This window comes from Phyllopteryx taeniolatus, chromosome 8 (assembly GCF_024500385.1).
Source record: "Phyllopteryx taeniolatus isolate TA_2022b chromosome 8, UOR_Ptae_1.2, whole genome shotgun sequence".
In the NCBI taxonomy this organism is placed as follows: domain Eukaryota; kingdom Metazoa; phylum Chordata; class Actinopteri; order Syngnathiformes; family Syngnathidae; genus Phyllopteryx; species Phyllopteryx taeniolatus.
In genome coordinates, this window is record NC_084509.1 from 4868119 (window position 1) to 4883673 (window position 15555).

General features: G+C 39.8%; 1 protein-coding gene and 1 long non-coding RNA gene across 4 annotated transcripts in view; one reads left to right on the forward strand and one right to left on the reverse strand.

The window, feature by feature from the left end:
* The window catches only part of brwd1 (bromodomain and WD repeat domain containing 1), a 34612-nt gene that overhangs the window by 2765 nt on the left and 16292 nt on the right, over positions 1–15555 (forward strand). For all 3 annotated transcript variants that reach the window (XM_061781836.1, XM_061781833.1, XM_061781835.1), the window contains 8 exons: positions 279–377; positions 5077–5237; positions 5745–5966; positions 13449–13549; positions 14132–14202; positions 14291–14391; positions 14485–14525; positions 14645–14746. In XM_061781836.1, coding sequence (XP_061637820.1) covers positions 279–377; positions 5077–5237; positions 5745–5966; positions 13449–13549; positions 14132–14202; positions 14291–14391; positions 14485–14525; positions 14645–14746 — 898 coding nt within the window. The remainder of the gene's footprint in view (positions 1–278; positions 378–5076; positions 5238–5744; positions 5967–13448; positions 13550–14131; positions 14203–14290; positions 14392–14484; positions 14526–14644; positions 14747–15555) is intronic.
* LOC133482135 (uncharacterized) lies at positions 10723–15497 on the reverse strand. Its single transcript, XR_009789698.1, has 3 exons — positions 15421–15497; positions 14637–14783; positions 10723–10857 (listed from the first exon to the last, which is right to left on the reverse strand). It is a non-coding gene; the product is annotated as an uncharacterized LOC133482135 (long non-coding RNA).

The window sequence follows — 15555 nt, forward strand, 5'->3', positions numbered from 1 at the left end:
ACAATCCAATCAAAAAATGCGTACTACAGATGTGAAAGCTCCCTAAGTTTATAACTTCTTTTTTCTATGAGTTTGGGACGGTAGTATCCAGAACGTCTGATGATAATGTTGCAGTTTTCTGGGCTCAGTTTTCTAAGATGTGGGTTTATTATAGAATAGAGGTTGTCATAATGACAACATGATAATGGATCTTTTTAAAATCATGACTGTTATCAAATGTGGTTGTGTTAAAGAACAACAAAAGGCCAAATGAGAATTTTAGCATTTTGTGTTTCCAGAATGTGACGGTGTGCGGTTGAAAACTTCATCATATGCAGCCCTTCACAGGGGCAGACCACCAGAGAGGCCTTTCAACAGCAAGAAACCTCCACATATCGGTAAGCCCAACCCTGTTCAATACTCATTTGTTTCTTCCAAAGTAAATGGATGCACTGAAAAATGTGTCCACGTTATTGTGCATTTAATTTGTTTTTAGTATTGCAGTTGTTTATAATGCACCTATTTTGTCGTGATGCTTTATGGCCAAGGTGGAAGGAAGTGGTGTAACTCAAACCAGTCTTGACAAATGGTATACTGTGTATTTCGCCTGAATTTGTCATGCTACTGTAACTGTTAATACATTTGTATAAAGTCCAGTGGCTGCCAGGCAGCAGCAGTGAACGTTCTCCCCAAAATTCCACTTTTACTCTACTGAAATGAATTCTCAATCTCATTACACATGTTCACCACAGTCTTAAAACCCCAATTCCAATGAAGTTGGGATATTGTGTTAAACATAAATAAAAACAAAATACAATGATTTGCAAATCCTGTTTGACCTATATTTAATTGAATACACTACAAAGACAAGATCTTTAATGTTCAAACTGATTAACTTTATTGTTTTTAGCAAATAATCATTAACTTAAAATTTTATGGCTGCAACACGTTCCAAAAAAGCTGGGACAGGGTCATGTTTACCACTGTGTTAGATCACCATATCATTTAAAAACATTCAATAAATGTTTGGGAACTGAGGACACTAATTGTTGAAGTTTTGTAGGTGGAATTATTTTCCATTCTTGCTTGATGTACAGCTTCAGCTGTTCAACAGTCTGGGGTCTCCGTTGTCGTATTTTACGCTTCATAATGCGCCACACATTTTCAATGGGAGACAGGTCTGGACTGCAGGCAGGCCAGTTTAGTACCCGCACTCTTTTACTACGAAGCCACGCTGTTGTAACACGTGCAGAATGTGATTTGGCATTGTCTTGCTGAAATAAGCAGGGGCGTCCATGAAAAAGACGTTGCTTGGATGGCAGCATATTTTTCTCCAAAACCTGTATGTACCTTTCAGCATTAATTGTGCCTTCACAGATGTGTAAGTTACCCCATGCCATTGGCACTAACACAGCCCCATACCATCGCAGATGCTGGCTTTTGAACTTTGCGGATGGTTCTTTTCCGCTTTGGCCCGGAGGACACGACGTCCACAATTTCCAAAAACAATTTGAAATGCGGACTCGTCGGAGCACAGGACACTTTTCCACTTTGCATCAGTCTATCTTAGATGAGCTCGGGCCCAGAGAAGCTGGTGGGGTTTCTGGGTGTTGTTGATAAATGGCTTTTGCTTTGCATAGTAGAGTTTCAAGTTGCACTTATGGATGTAGTGCCGAACTGTATTTACTGACATTGGTTTTCTGAAGTGTTCCTGAGCCCATGTGGTGATATCCTTTACACATTGATGTCGGTTTTTGATGCAGTGCTGCCTGAGGGATCGAAGGTCATGGGCATTCAATGTTGGTTTTAGGCCTTGCCGCTTACATGCAGTGCTTTCTCCAGATTCTCTGAACCTTTTGATGATGATATGGCCCGTAGATGATGAAATCCCTAAATTCCTTGCAATTGTATGTTGAGGGACATTGTCCTTAAACTGTTCGACTATTTTCTCACTCACTTGTTCACAAAGAGGTGAACCTCGCCCCATCTTTGCTTGTGAATGACTGAGCAATTAAGGGAAGCTCACCCTGCACACCCTGTTATAACTGTGAATGTGGCTGCGTTCAGAATTAACAAATTACATTTAAACTCAAGTTGAGTGGGAGTCTGCACACATCTGCCGTTGCCATCGTTTGAAGTGCCTCTTATTAAATCCAAATAAATTTCAGCTGTTATAGGCTTTTCCTGACACTTTTGTAGTCACTCACATCTTCTTGGATCATGTTGTTCAAATGTATCAGTCAGGAGAAGGTTAAAAAAGAAATTCCAAGGCATTAAATATTCTATGGAACACAGTGAAGACTGTCCTTATCTCGTGGAGAAAATATGGCACAATAGTGACATTACTAACAATTGGACAGCCTTAAAAAATTGATGAAAAGATGAGAAGAAAAGCAGCGGGTGGGAGGCTGCCCAGAAGCTAACAGTCGTACTGGGCAATATGGACAAATAAAAATATCTCAATATTTTTATGATAACGATAATTTGACAATATCCTAGTTTAAAAAAAACAAAGAACAACAAAAACGATGTAAATCTCTACTGGCTTCCTGGGACATTGCACAAGAATATTGTATGGCAATATTTAGCAATTAATAACTTCACGTTATGTCCAGGCTGTATACAGGAGAACATGCCAAAGCAGGTTTGCACAATAGTATTTTTGTTAAGCTTTTGTTCAAAAATCAAAACATAAAATGTAATCCTAATTAAATATTTTAAACAGACAAGTTTGTCACCACAGCACACACTGGCATACAAATTTGGCTAGAACACTGCAGAAAGAAATGTAGTTGATGGCATTCTTTGTCTTTCATACTTTTACTTGTTTTTGTCATAGTACGTGTTTGCTAAAAGGATGACACGCTGTGGTGACCCCTATTGGGTCAAGCCAAAAAGAAAAGAAGAGTACGTCTTTGCTAAATGACTGCGCAAGGGTTTTCTAAGTGTTTTTTGTGCAGATCTTCGCATCTTTTCTTTAGCAGAAGTCATGTATGTATAGCTAGACGGACAGTTTATTCATCCCGTGAGGAAAATTAGATTTACTAGCTTCATAACAAAGTTTTACAACCTTTCCACATGACTAGGTGTTTCTTATGAAGAGTGAAATGGAAAAAAAGATCAAGCTTTACACTCGCGGGCAGACACGTGATTTTGAAACAACGATATGAGACGTTATGACCGCGGAATCATTTTATTTTTTGTTATTTTAGTTTTTGTTTTGTTATTCCCAGTGACATGTTTAGCAACAGATATTGGGAATACAGTACATGGTTCTAATAAGTAAAACAGTGGGTGATCGGTGACGGGATAGTGAAATACAGTATTTACTTACAAACACCTGCGGTAGGAGTAGGGCTATGCTAGCTAGCTCCTCCATTAGCCTAACCAGCAGTCGGATGACTGAGAGTTTAGTTTTCTTTGTAAATTTTATCCAAAATGAATAAATCCTCCAGTGAATATACAATGGTAACAGTGCCGTCCATTCTCTTTGTTTCGCTTTTAAACTGACCGCGTTTGGGAAGCCAGGACATACATCGGTAGCCTGTGTTATTTTTCTGTTGGCCAACAAAAAACTATACATACGTTCCATTGAGGTCCATTGTTTCAATTCACCCACTTATTAAAAAGCTGGTAAACTCCTGAAAAGGTTGCTCGGCACGCTAGTTTGAGAGCAAGAGTTTATTTTGCTTGCCACTGATTCACATGACTGAATCATGTCCGCTGATTTGGCAAATCAGGACTTTCATGCAGTTCCTCCTTTCTCTCCTCATATGCCGTCCATGCACCCGTTTGGTTGTGTTCTGGTAGAGACAGTATGAAAACTCAATAATATAAAAGTGCATATTGTTAAAGCAACATTCACAATTATATCAAAGGTGCTATATATCGTCCACCCCTAGCTGACAGCAGCATTGAAGAAGCAAGCTGTGGGAATTTCTGGCAAGTACTGGCTGTTTAGGCCGGCCCAATCCCTACATGCTGCCAGATCTTGTCCGATCTCAGAAGCTAAGCAGGATCGGTCCTAGTTAGTACTTGGATGGGCGACTGCTTAGGAATACTAGGTGCTGGGGTTGGACAGTGTGCCAATCACCTGCTCCCGTAAACTACAGATTACAGAAACTGCAATTGCGGCCTAATGTGCCTTATGGCATTGAGAGCTATAACTAACGAACTGGCTGTTTCGTACATGTTACAACAATAAATCTTCCATCTTCTCCATATGTCTGTCCCATCGGGTAGGGTGGCAAGAAGGAAGCAGTATCTTACAAAGACAAACATCGAAGCCCGGATACATTTTGCAAAAGCACACTTTACCAAGACGCATGTAGGAATATGTGTAATGGTCTGTTGAACTTTTTGTTTGGAACAAACACTGTTAATCACTAAAAGAACACCATACCTACATACAGTGAAGCATGGTGGTGGCAGCATCATGAGTTGGGGCTTTTTTCCCAGCTAGAACTGGGGCTTTTGTCAAAGTGAAGAAATTATGAACAATTCTAAACACCTGTCATTGTTAGCACAAAACCTTGAGGTTTCTGGTCGAAAGCAAAAAATGTCAGGAAAAGCCTGCTAGAAGATTTTATCTTTATTTGGTGTTAATCAGAAGAAATTTAAATGGTGGCAGGTGTGTGCTGACTCGTATTTAACATTAATTTAAATGTGATTAATAATTTCTCAATACAGCCACATTCCCAGTTTAAGAGGGTGTGCACACTTGTGCAACCACATTTATCTCAGTTTATTTTTACTTATTTCTATTACTATTTAAAAACATAAGTTGCGTTGTACGGGTTATAGGTCACAGTATTATTGGAAAAGGTTTTGAAATGAGTTATCTTGGTATCTCAGTTTATTTTTACTTATTTCTATTACTATTTAAAAACATAAGTTGCGTTGTACGGGTTATAGGTCACAGTATTATTGGAAAAGGTTTTGAAATGAGTTATCTTGGCCTTACTTTATATATATTTTATGTCATTTGAGCAGGGGTATGTAGACTTTTTATATCCACTGTATATCCTGCCCTATCCATGTTGGTGTTGTGTTCAGTTTGGAGCCCTCCATTAATAGTTTGTATCTTGTCTCTCACAGTGAATGTCTGTCGAGGAAGAGAGCTCACGGGAGCACAGCGTTACAGCTCCATCTACCCTGTCAGCAACTATGGGCGCATGCGTCTGCATCGGCGGATCCTGGGCCATCTGTCTGCTGTGTACTGTATTGCGTTCGATCGCACCGGTCTCAGGATCTTCACAGTAAGAAGGAACCTAAAGAATCGGCCTCGTCAAAACCCTAACATAATGTTTTACGGATGACTTATTTTCCATATAAAATGCATCCAATGATTTGTTTGACTAACTGTCATTTAAAAACATGAAAACCTCACAGCACACGCTAGGGCTTTGCGATTTAATGGAAATGAATTGTGATTTCGATTTTGGCTTCTCACAATCACAAAAACAATCGAATAAAACATAATGGTGACGACTTGCAAGTAAAGCAGCAAAGCAGTATTTTTAATTGCTATTTTAATATATTATTATTTTACTAATTTATTTTCTGATTGATGTTTTAAGATATTTAAATTTGAGTTTTGGTTGTTGAATGAATAAATACACTTTTGAAATCAATGAATAATTATGTTGACTAATCATTTTAATATTAATCAAAATAATTGTGATTTATTTTTTTCCCCCTCCATAATCGCTCAGCCCTACCGCACGCGTGTCTTTTAATGTTAGCCTTGCCCTCTTCTTTGCCAGGGCTCAGATGACTGTTTAGTGAAGATTTGGTCTTCCTTCGACGGGCGGCTTCATTCAACGTTGCGAGGACACTCTGCTGAAATCACAGACTTGGCAGTGAGTTATGAGAACACGCTAATTGCTGCGGGAAGCTGTGACAAAACCATCCGTGTGTGGTGCCTTCGTACTTGTGCGCCTGTTGCTGTGCTGCAGGGACACAGTGGATCAATTACCTCCCTACAGGTAAATCCATACCTCATTTTCAAAACAACGCAAAACGACATTAGTATTGGCGAACTCTGAGCTTGTTAACCTTTGTTAATGACCCAGATAGATAGTGGATATGTAAAGTTTTCAGTTTGTCATATTGCAGCCACTTGCTAAATTTTTTTACCGTATTTTCACGACCATAGGGCGCACCGTATTAAAAGGCTCAGTCTCAGGTACAGGGCCTATTTCTGTATTTAACACACACATAAGGCGCACTGCACTGTTGGGCGCAAGCATGGTAAAACATATGCTAGCTTAAAACATATGGTAGCATGCATGCACGCTAAAACAATGTTTTTAAAAAGGCAGCAGGAGCAAAACTGAGTTGGGTTGTACTTTATTGACGTATTTAACAATGTACTCACGTTATTTTTTTATCAATCCTCATCCACAAATGCATCAAAGTCCTCATCTTCTATATTCGAAATAAACAGCTCGGCAAGTTCTCAATCAAATACGCCAGGTTCGAGTCGGTCTCATTGCCGTGCGAAAGCTCGAACAACAGTGCAAGCAGACACGTTAGCCCAAGCATCCACAATCCATTCACTAATTGTGGCGTAACTCGCCCGGCGCTGTCTCCTAGTCTTGTTCGACATCTGTCATCCATGGCTCCCACGTCGCTCACTTCACTTTGAACGCCCTGTTTACACGGCTGTCCAGCGGTTCGTCAAGGCTCCCGGACTGATGGCAAGCCCCGAGTTATTGCACTCAGCCGAATGGTGACTGTAAAGACGCTTCTCCCGGCTGTTCTTTGCTCATTAATCCATTGCTCGAGTTGGTCAACTCGAGCCACCTCGCCTTGTTTCCGCGTTTTGTTTTTCTTTTTTTCCGCGGAAACTCAGCTTCGTCTTCTTGACTTGGCGAAGCTCGTTTTCCTGCTTCCTCCACTTGCGAACCATGGATTCGTTGATCTTGAATTCTCTCATGGCTGCTCGGTTCCCATGTTCCTCCGCATAACTGATAGCTTGCGGTTTAAACTGTGCTTCATAAGCGTGTCTCTTCATAGGTGACATTTTCGGGGGTCCTTAGCCAAACCGATGTTGTTTTGCACAATGCACACCCCGGAAATGCGGGGTCAGTCAAGCGGTAAAAAAGCGGTTAAAAAATAAATAAATAAAATAAAATAAAACACCCCGGCGCTATATACCTACTACGTGGCTTTAGCGTCCTACTTCACGCACCCTTCCCCTGTTCTCAGCCACGTCGGCTTTTCCTCTGTGTAAGCAACGTGTCTGCAGGAAATGCTTAAAAAAAAAATAATAATAATAATTAAAAAAAATAAAATTAAAAAAAGTAAAGCGGAGCGCTCAACAACCTTTATAGCCGCATCATAAGGCGCCCCCTCCATTTTGGAGAAAATTTAAGACTTTTAAGTGCGCCTTATGGTCGGAAAATACGGTAAGTAAATTTTTTTTCCCCTCAGTGTACACACAACACCCCATATTGACAGAAAAAAACTATTGTAGATGTAAATTTTTGCAGATTTATTAAAAAAGAAAAACTGAAATATCACATGGCCATAATCAGTGTTGGGAAATTTGGGAATTTTCTATGCGAACTAGTTCAAAGTTCAGTTCACAATTCAAAAAATTAACTAGTTCTGTTCATAATTCAAATTTTTTAACTAAGTTCACGGTCCAAAAATGAACTAGTTCATACTCCCCCCTCAATATGTTGCAGACTGGCTATTACCCTAAAAATACTTGCATTTAATTTTACCATAGTTTCCACCCGTTCAGTTCACACTAGTAGCCAGCTGCAGCTTTCAACCTGCAATCTCAAAAACATGAGGAAAAACCTGTTGCTTGAATAGTCTTTTTAAAATGAGGAATTAAAACAAAAATTACTTTGGTCCTCAATATGCAAACAAAAACAAGCAAAAACACAATATGACAGGAACGATGGTGAAAGGACATTGGTAACTTTGCATTCCTGGCTGACTATATTAACAAAATATTTTATTTATTATTAATATGTTGTCTGTTCTTATATTACAAAACAAAATAAATTCCATGTCATGATAGTCTGATCGTACAGCGTTTTAACTAAAGCATTCTGATACAAATAATAATTTTCCTACTAATCAATTTTTGCAATTTGAACCACTGAAGAACACATTCACAGTCTAGAAACCACACAATCTCAGTCAGCACCATATCGTTTCTCCCCAATCTGGCACAATCCCGATTTTTGTACTAACAAAGTAACCCCTTTACTGCAGCAGTACATGGGAACAAAGCAGAATTGACCACCTACATCAATTATTTAAAAATAATGCAGTCGTGTCATGTGAAATCTTATTCCAAGAATTTCAAATTAGAGGCGGTAACTTCCTTCAATGCTACAAAGTAAGAACAGCAATCCTAAAAAGATTCTCAACATACGTGAATACTTTATAACCACCCGTTGGTGTTAAGAAAATAGTGGAGTTACTCCCACAAAACAAAAAACAAAACAAAAGGAGACAAATTAATTTCAAGTGCTAATTCAATACACTTATCAATCGTAAAATGGGAAAAAGACATCTAAGTGTCTGACAACCGGTACTTGGTGCAAATATGCAGAAATACATTCTCAATGACAAAATTTTTTTTTTACAGCTAATCCAGTTCCAAGTACTGCATACATCACACTTTATGCAGTATAGTATGCATAAAATGGGCTATTCGAAATCAAACGTGCACTAATTGTACTGATAACACTCCAGACACTTACTTTCATGTTCTGGTCTCTAGTTACACAGAAACTCTCCTCAGTTTTGAACTGTAGTATTCCAATTTCTCCTAATCTTTGTCTATTGGGTGGTTTAAAAGCTGTAGATCTCCCAAATAAACATGCTCAACCGATACTTGTAATTTTAGCAAACACTAAAAAAATGTTAACTCTAAACTGGAAAGATAAGAAGCTACCAGGATTAACCAATGGCAAAATCTTGTCATAGAGTGTCTATAACACTATAAAATATCTCTGCTAAACGTAATAACCAAATGGATAACTTTTAAGAAAAACTGGTCACTTTTCATAAGAATGGTGAGCCTTGAACCTTGATTCTTGTCTGCCTGGGGAAGAATGTCGTACAGAAATATAATGAACTGTAATGTGACCAAATCATATCTATGCAGGCCATCGGGTCACTTTCATGTACTCAAACCCCTATCCTTCTGGCTCCAGATCTGGGGTGGGGGCCTTTTGGGATGCTGGGCCTGTTTCCCCTTCCTCCTCTTGGGTTGGGTTTTGTCCGTGTTGTCCTCCTAGTGGGGGCCGGTCCTTGATCAGCTCTCGGTCCTTGGGTTCCGTGGAGGTGCCCACTGGCCCCATTCTGGGGGGCCTTGTCCTGGTCTCCGGTGAGGGACTGGAGGCTGTGCTGCTGCTCCCCGGCCCTGTGTCCTCCTCTTCCCTCTCCCCAGGGCGCTCTGCCATGGTCGTTGCTCCTCTCTCACTCGGTCTGTGTGGGGTCCCCGGCTGACTTTGGTGATGAATTTGTGCTTGAAATCATGGCTAAACTATAATGAATTTTTAAAAGAATGCCAACCTGATCAACATTAACATACATGAAACTTATTTGGGCGGCACGGTGGCCGACTGGTTAGCACGTCAGCCTCACAGTTCTGAGGACCCGGGTTCAATCCCCGGCTCCGCCTGTGTGGAGTTTGCATGTTCTCCCCGTGCCTGCGTGGGTTTTCTCCGGGCACTCCGGTTTCCTCCCACATCCCAAAAACATGCATTAATTGGAGACTCTAAATTGCCCGTAGGCATGACTGTGAGTGCGAATGGTTGTTTGTTTCTGTGTGCCCTGCGATTGGCTGGCAACCAGTTCAGGGTGTACCCTGCCTCCTGCCCGATGACAGCTGGGATAGGCTCCAGCACGCCCGCGACCCTAGTGAGGAGAAGCGGCTCAGAAAATGGAAATGGAAACTTATTTGTCTCGAATCCTAATCAACTGCGAAAACTTCATACCAATTGCAATATGTTTTATCTTTACATTTATGTATGAACTTATTTACATAAATAACAATAATTATGTAAACTGTACATGAAATTCACATTTTAAATAAGTAGTTTTAAGGGCCATTTTGTGTATTATCATGTTGGTCACCAAGTTGACCACTAGGTGTGACCATTGTATCTTTTCAAATGCCTATTTAAGTCGGAAGTGCTCATGAGTTTAGAGGTGTGTGTAGACCGAGGGAGCGCGGCGCACATACAGTTTTTTGACTGCTAAGATGCCACGTTGTTTGTTTTATTTGGATTGGGTGACATTTGGACACAGTTTTGAATGCCTTGCGGTACTTGCAAGACCACTAACGGTGAGAAATAAAGATACATAAATGCAACGACGATCAAGGACTTACTGTTTCACGAAATGGAAAAAGCGTGTCACACATGCCTGTCTTCTATAACTATCAGTGGCTTTATGTTGGACTTAGCCACTACTATAGTATTACAGTGTTCCCTCATTTTTCACGGTTAATGGGAACCAGAACCCCCCGCGAAGTAGGATTTGCCCCCCCACCCCTCCCAGGAGTTTTCGTGGATGTGTATGTGGGTATCAGAATGTTTAAAATATGTATTTATACTTTACATATTAGAGACAAAGATTACAACAGTACATGTATTTACTTAAATATTTAATTATAAAACCTTCTAAAATAATTAACATTCATCAACATTGCCTTCTGAGAGAGGCGAAGAGACTTGTGTTGTTGGCGGAGGAGAGGCTCTCACTTGACTCGTAGAGGCTTTAGGTTCACTCGGAGACTCTTCTGCTGGAGGCGCTGATGGTGTAGCTGGGGTTTCACCTTGGAGAAAAACATGGTGATGGGTAGTTGTTGTCTTTGTTTTTTTCTTTGGCTTCAAAATTCCCCTGTACAAGGACATAACCCCGTCAACACGATTGCTAAACTCGACACATCGGACCATAAACCATGTTTCGCTTCCTTATTGAAGGTTATTGAAGCAGTTTTGCAGATGTTTGCGTCCTCTTTCTTTATGTACCGCAATGTAGATTCATTCACGCCATAATGGCATTCCACAGATGCATAACTTCTGCACTCTTTGATCAAATCTAAAAGGATCAAATCTAAAAGTTTCACTTTTTCGCTGATGGTCATCATCATCATCTTCCTCTTGGGCGCCCCGGAGGAAGCTTTCGCAGGGGCACAGCGCTTCAGCGGCATTGTAAGGGCTTGCTTAACTAATAAAAAAAATTCTCACTTAAACAAAAAAAGTTATTGCGAACACAACAGCGTGGACGAGACTGGCGGGACACAACAAGGGAAGATGCTGGGTGAGGCTGCGCTGATGCGAAGCCAATCAGCTAACGGGATAAATCTACTCGTGCTCTCATTGGTCGATGTCGCGCCGGGAACCAATCGCGCCTTGTGTGAGTGCCCGTACAGTACAGGCATGTACAAAGCCTCTGAGTCAACTCATCTCTTTGTTTGGCATGCAGGGAAACTTTCTCTCTCGCACATCAACATGAAACGCATGTTTCCGCAATATGGCTGCCGATATGGCTGTATTTATTTATTTTTATGAATATTTTGTAAAAGCCCGCGAAGCTCTGAAGCCGCAAAACGTGAAGCGCGAAGTGGCGAGGGAACACTGTATTAGGATTTCCCTTTTGTGCATACAGCATAAAAACGTTTTTTATTATTGAAAAAAGGCTTAGTTTTTGTTTGCTGGTCACACACTGTAAAAAAATTGGGTTTGGCTCACACTTTAAAAAAAAAAAAAAAAAAAAAAAAAAGTGGCGGTGACATTGTGTATAATTTCCACTGAGTTGGAATTTATAAAGCTTGTGACACGTAAGGCCACAGTTGAGTGTCTCAATCAATCAACACAAGCTAAACTTGGAACAAATGGAAAAACAAAACAGTAAAATAAAATAAAAAAAGGAAATGAAGAAATTTACAATGTTTATGTTCAAAAAGCGTAGGAGAAAGTAAAAAACGTAATAGGTCCTGGCCATAATTCTGCGAACATACCTGGCTGTCCATGGAAAGTAGTAATGACATAATAAAGTACTAAACCAATCATATGCAGTATATTCAAAGTATCCCCCCCAGAAAAAAAAAAATACACACACACACAGTACCCTCCAAAAGTATTGGAAGGGCAAGATCAATTCCTTTGTTTTTTTGTGTACTGAAGATATTAGGGTTTCAGATAAAAAGATGAATATGAGACAAAAGTTTGGTCTTCAGTATACAACAAAACTAAGGTCACGGGCGTGCTGGAGCCTATCCCAGCTATCTTCGATTGCCACCCAATCGCAGGGCACATATAAACAAACAACCATTTGCACTCATCCACAGAAAACCCACGCAGGCACGCGGAGAACATGCAAACTCCACACAGGCGGGGCTGGGATTTGAACCCTGGTCCTCAAGGCAGATGTGAGGCACAGGTGCGAACCAGTCTTCCACTGTGCCGCCCAAGTCCAATCAATATAATTAAACACATTTGTACTCCAATAAAGGTGTAGAATAGGGGTGGGGTGGTTTATGAAAACCGTCCGAACTGTTGAGTTCGACTGGTTCAGTTCGCATGTGTCCTTTTCGGTTCATAGGCACGCAAAACCTTTTTTCCCTCATTTACTAATGAGGCGAAGCAGTGTACACCCCAGAGCAGAAATTTGAGGGCATGACGAGTGGAAAAGAGCCTGAGTGAGGAGTGGCTATATGTATTACGTGACACAATCAAACTGCACAAAGAAAACTCCTTCGTGGCCGCCGCTGCCTCTCTTTTTACCACTTGCTTGACCGTGACATCATGAGCCATGAAGGACCCAAGAATTCACTGCCATAACATTGCCTGCCTGAAAACATAAACATATTTTTTATACACGTAATGTCTCCTCTCTCAGCCAGAATCTCACGTACTTTTAACATCAGACTGTCACAATGATGTCAAATGTCAGACTGCCTCATTCTTTCACCTTTAACCTAACTATACAAGACATACCAGTAATTGATTTTCCTAACAGTTAACCAATACCAAACAGAAAACCATGACCACAAAACAGTCATATGAACCAAACTGTGCATTTTATGAACCGTTCCACCCCGAGTATAGAACCATCTCAAGGATGATCAGAAGAAACAGGACAGCACTAGTTAAATATACATACATGTCACAGCAAAGGGTCTGAATACACTTAGGGCCGTGTGATATTTCAGTTTTTCTTGTTTAACCTGCAAAATAATTCTACAGGTTTTTTTTTGTCTAAATGGGGTACTGTGTGCAATATGCAAGTTTTTTTTTTGTTTTTTTTAAATGTAGCCTTATTTCTGTGACAAATTGAAGGGGGGAATACGTTCTGTATCCATTGTAAATACTAGCAGTGCTGTATTTCACGACACTGCACATTTTTGTGACTTCTGGCTTCAGCTAAGGTAGTTGTATGCAATTTAAATAATATATTTGATTTTTTTTTTTTAAATGTTCTTTCAGTTTTCACCATTTGCCAAGGGCTCAAAACGTTACATGCTGTCCACTGGTACCGATGCTATGGTATGCTTCTGGCAGTGGGACGTCAACAAAATCAACTTTAGGTGAGTGCAGTTTAAAATCTGTTTTAACTCGTGTATTATGAGGTCACTAATAATATAGAAAAGCTTAAATCAATAACTGTTGCATAAATAAAGTGCTAGTTGTGTATTTTTGCCTACATATATATATATATATATATATATATACATACATACATATATATATATATATATATATATATATATATATATATATATATATATATATATATACATACATATATATATATATATATATACATATACATATACATGTTTGACATTAAACTCCAACTGGTAGTGTCAATCAACAGCTTTTAAGCCTGTGAACTGAGTGGAGCCACCTCCCACCATAAAGCCCCCTTAACTCAAGTTTTGACTCAAGTCAAACTAAAAACTCTGGCGATAGACGGTTCATATTTGCTTTAAGCGCCTTAACCCTAATTGACGTAAGGCACTCTCTGCCATGTAATTAACATTATTTTGTACGTGATCAACAATACTATTTCATTATCCCAGTGCAATGCAGTGACGTGAATGTAAATGGTCTACATGTGTTTTTCTCACTGAAACATGCTTTGATTTTGACTTGATGTTCCCTTGAAGTGATCGTCCACACAAGTTTACAGAGCGTCCGAGACCTGGAGTTCAGACCGTGTGCTCCTCATTCAGTTCCGGTAAGCGTTACATCACTATGTTTGCCATTTGTAAATTGAGAACTTATTTCAGGGTGAGACCATAAGTGCTGCTTTAATGTCTTTGCAGGTGGAATTTTCTTAGCCACAGGAAGCACTGATGATGTCATCAGAATATATTATCTGGGGAGTGGAAGTCCAGAAAAAATATCAGAGCTCCATGAGCACACAGTAAATTGACTTTTAATTTTTAGCTGAATATTTGCCTTGAATGAGCAAATGCAGAATTTTCCCGTTTACTCTATGTATGTTGACCCCGTTTAGGACAAAGTTGACAGCATCCAATTTTGCCACTCAGGTGAAAGGTATGCAATTAATAAATGGCTTTATTTTTATTTTTAACATCTCATCCATCACTGCTCATATCTGTGAATATTTAATTAAATTAAAAAGTGCTATGTTTAAAATTACTGTACTTTGCCAGGTTCGTGAGTGGAAGCCGGGATGGCACTGCAAGGATCTGGAAGCTCCATCAGCGCCAGCAGTGGCGATGTGTTTTGCTCAACATGTGTACCACTCTTCCTGGGTGAGCATGGTCTTTGTTGTCCATTGAAAATCCTTTCCTGCTTACAATATTTATGACAGAATATACATAATCTGGATTGTAGCACACAAAGGAATAGTGATGCACCGAAATTTCGGCCACCGAAATGTTTAATCTGACAATGGCCCAAAAATGCATTTTCGGTTTCGGACCGAAAGACTTTTGCCGAAACAGGATGATGATGTGACACGAGCAAAAACTGCGGCCAGCATGCAGTCGTGTACACTACTAGTGTTGTTTCAGTCACAAATTTGATTTCGGTGTATCACTACAAAGGAATATCTGTGTATACAAAGCACTACAGTAGGTTTCCTAATATAGAGCAGTCTTGCTGCAAGGTTTTCTTCAAATGGAGCCAGCGGAGCATGTCTTGTCATAACCAGGTGGTGCTGTTTGTCCCTGAGGAATCACTATGCTCAAAAGTGTTATCTGTGTATCATCTATTATTAGTCATATTATACAAATATACAAACAACATAACTATACTATACTGCTCAGAAAGCAGCCAGTGGACATTGCATCTATTTAGAACAAAAAAGCAAAACATTGCATCAGTTTCATTCAGTTCTGACTGGTTTAAATGTACAGTACACTTAAGATTTTTCATTGGTCAAGCATGTAAAGTTAAATTATTATTATTTTAATCATTCTACTACCTGGGTTGTTAAGTTGTCTTCGACAAAGCAGCCGTATGTCGCTGGAACTTGGAGCTCCAAAGGAGGTTGGAATTAAAATGTTTATGCCAGTAATTGACGTGTGACATTTTAACTAGTTTTGACTTGACCCAGTCA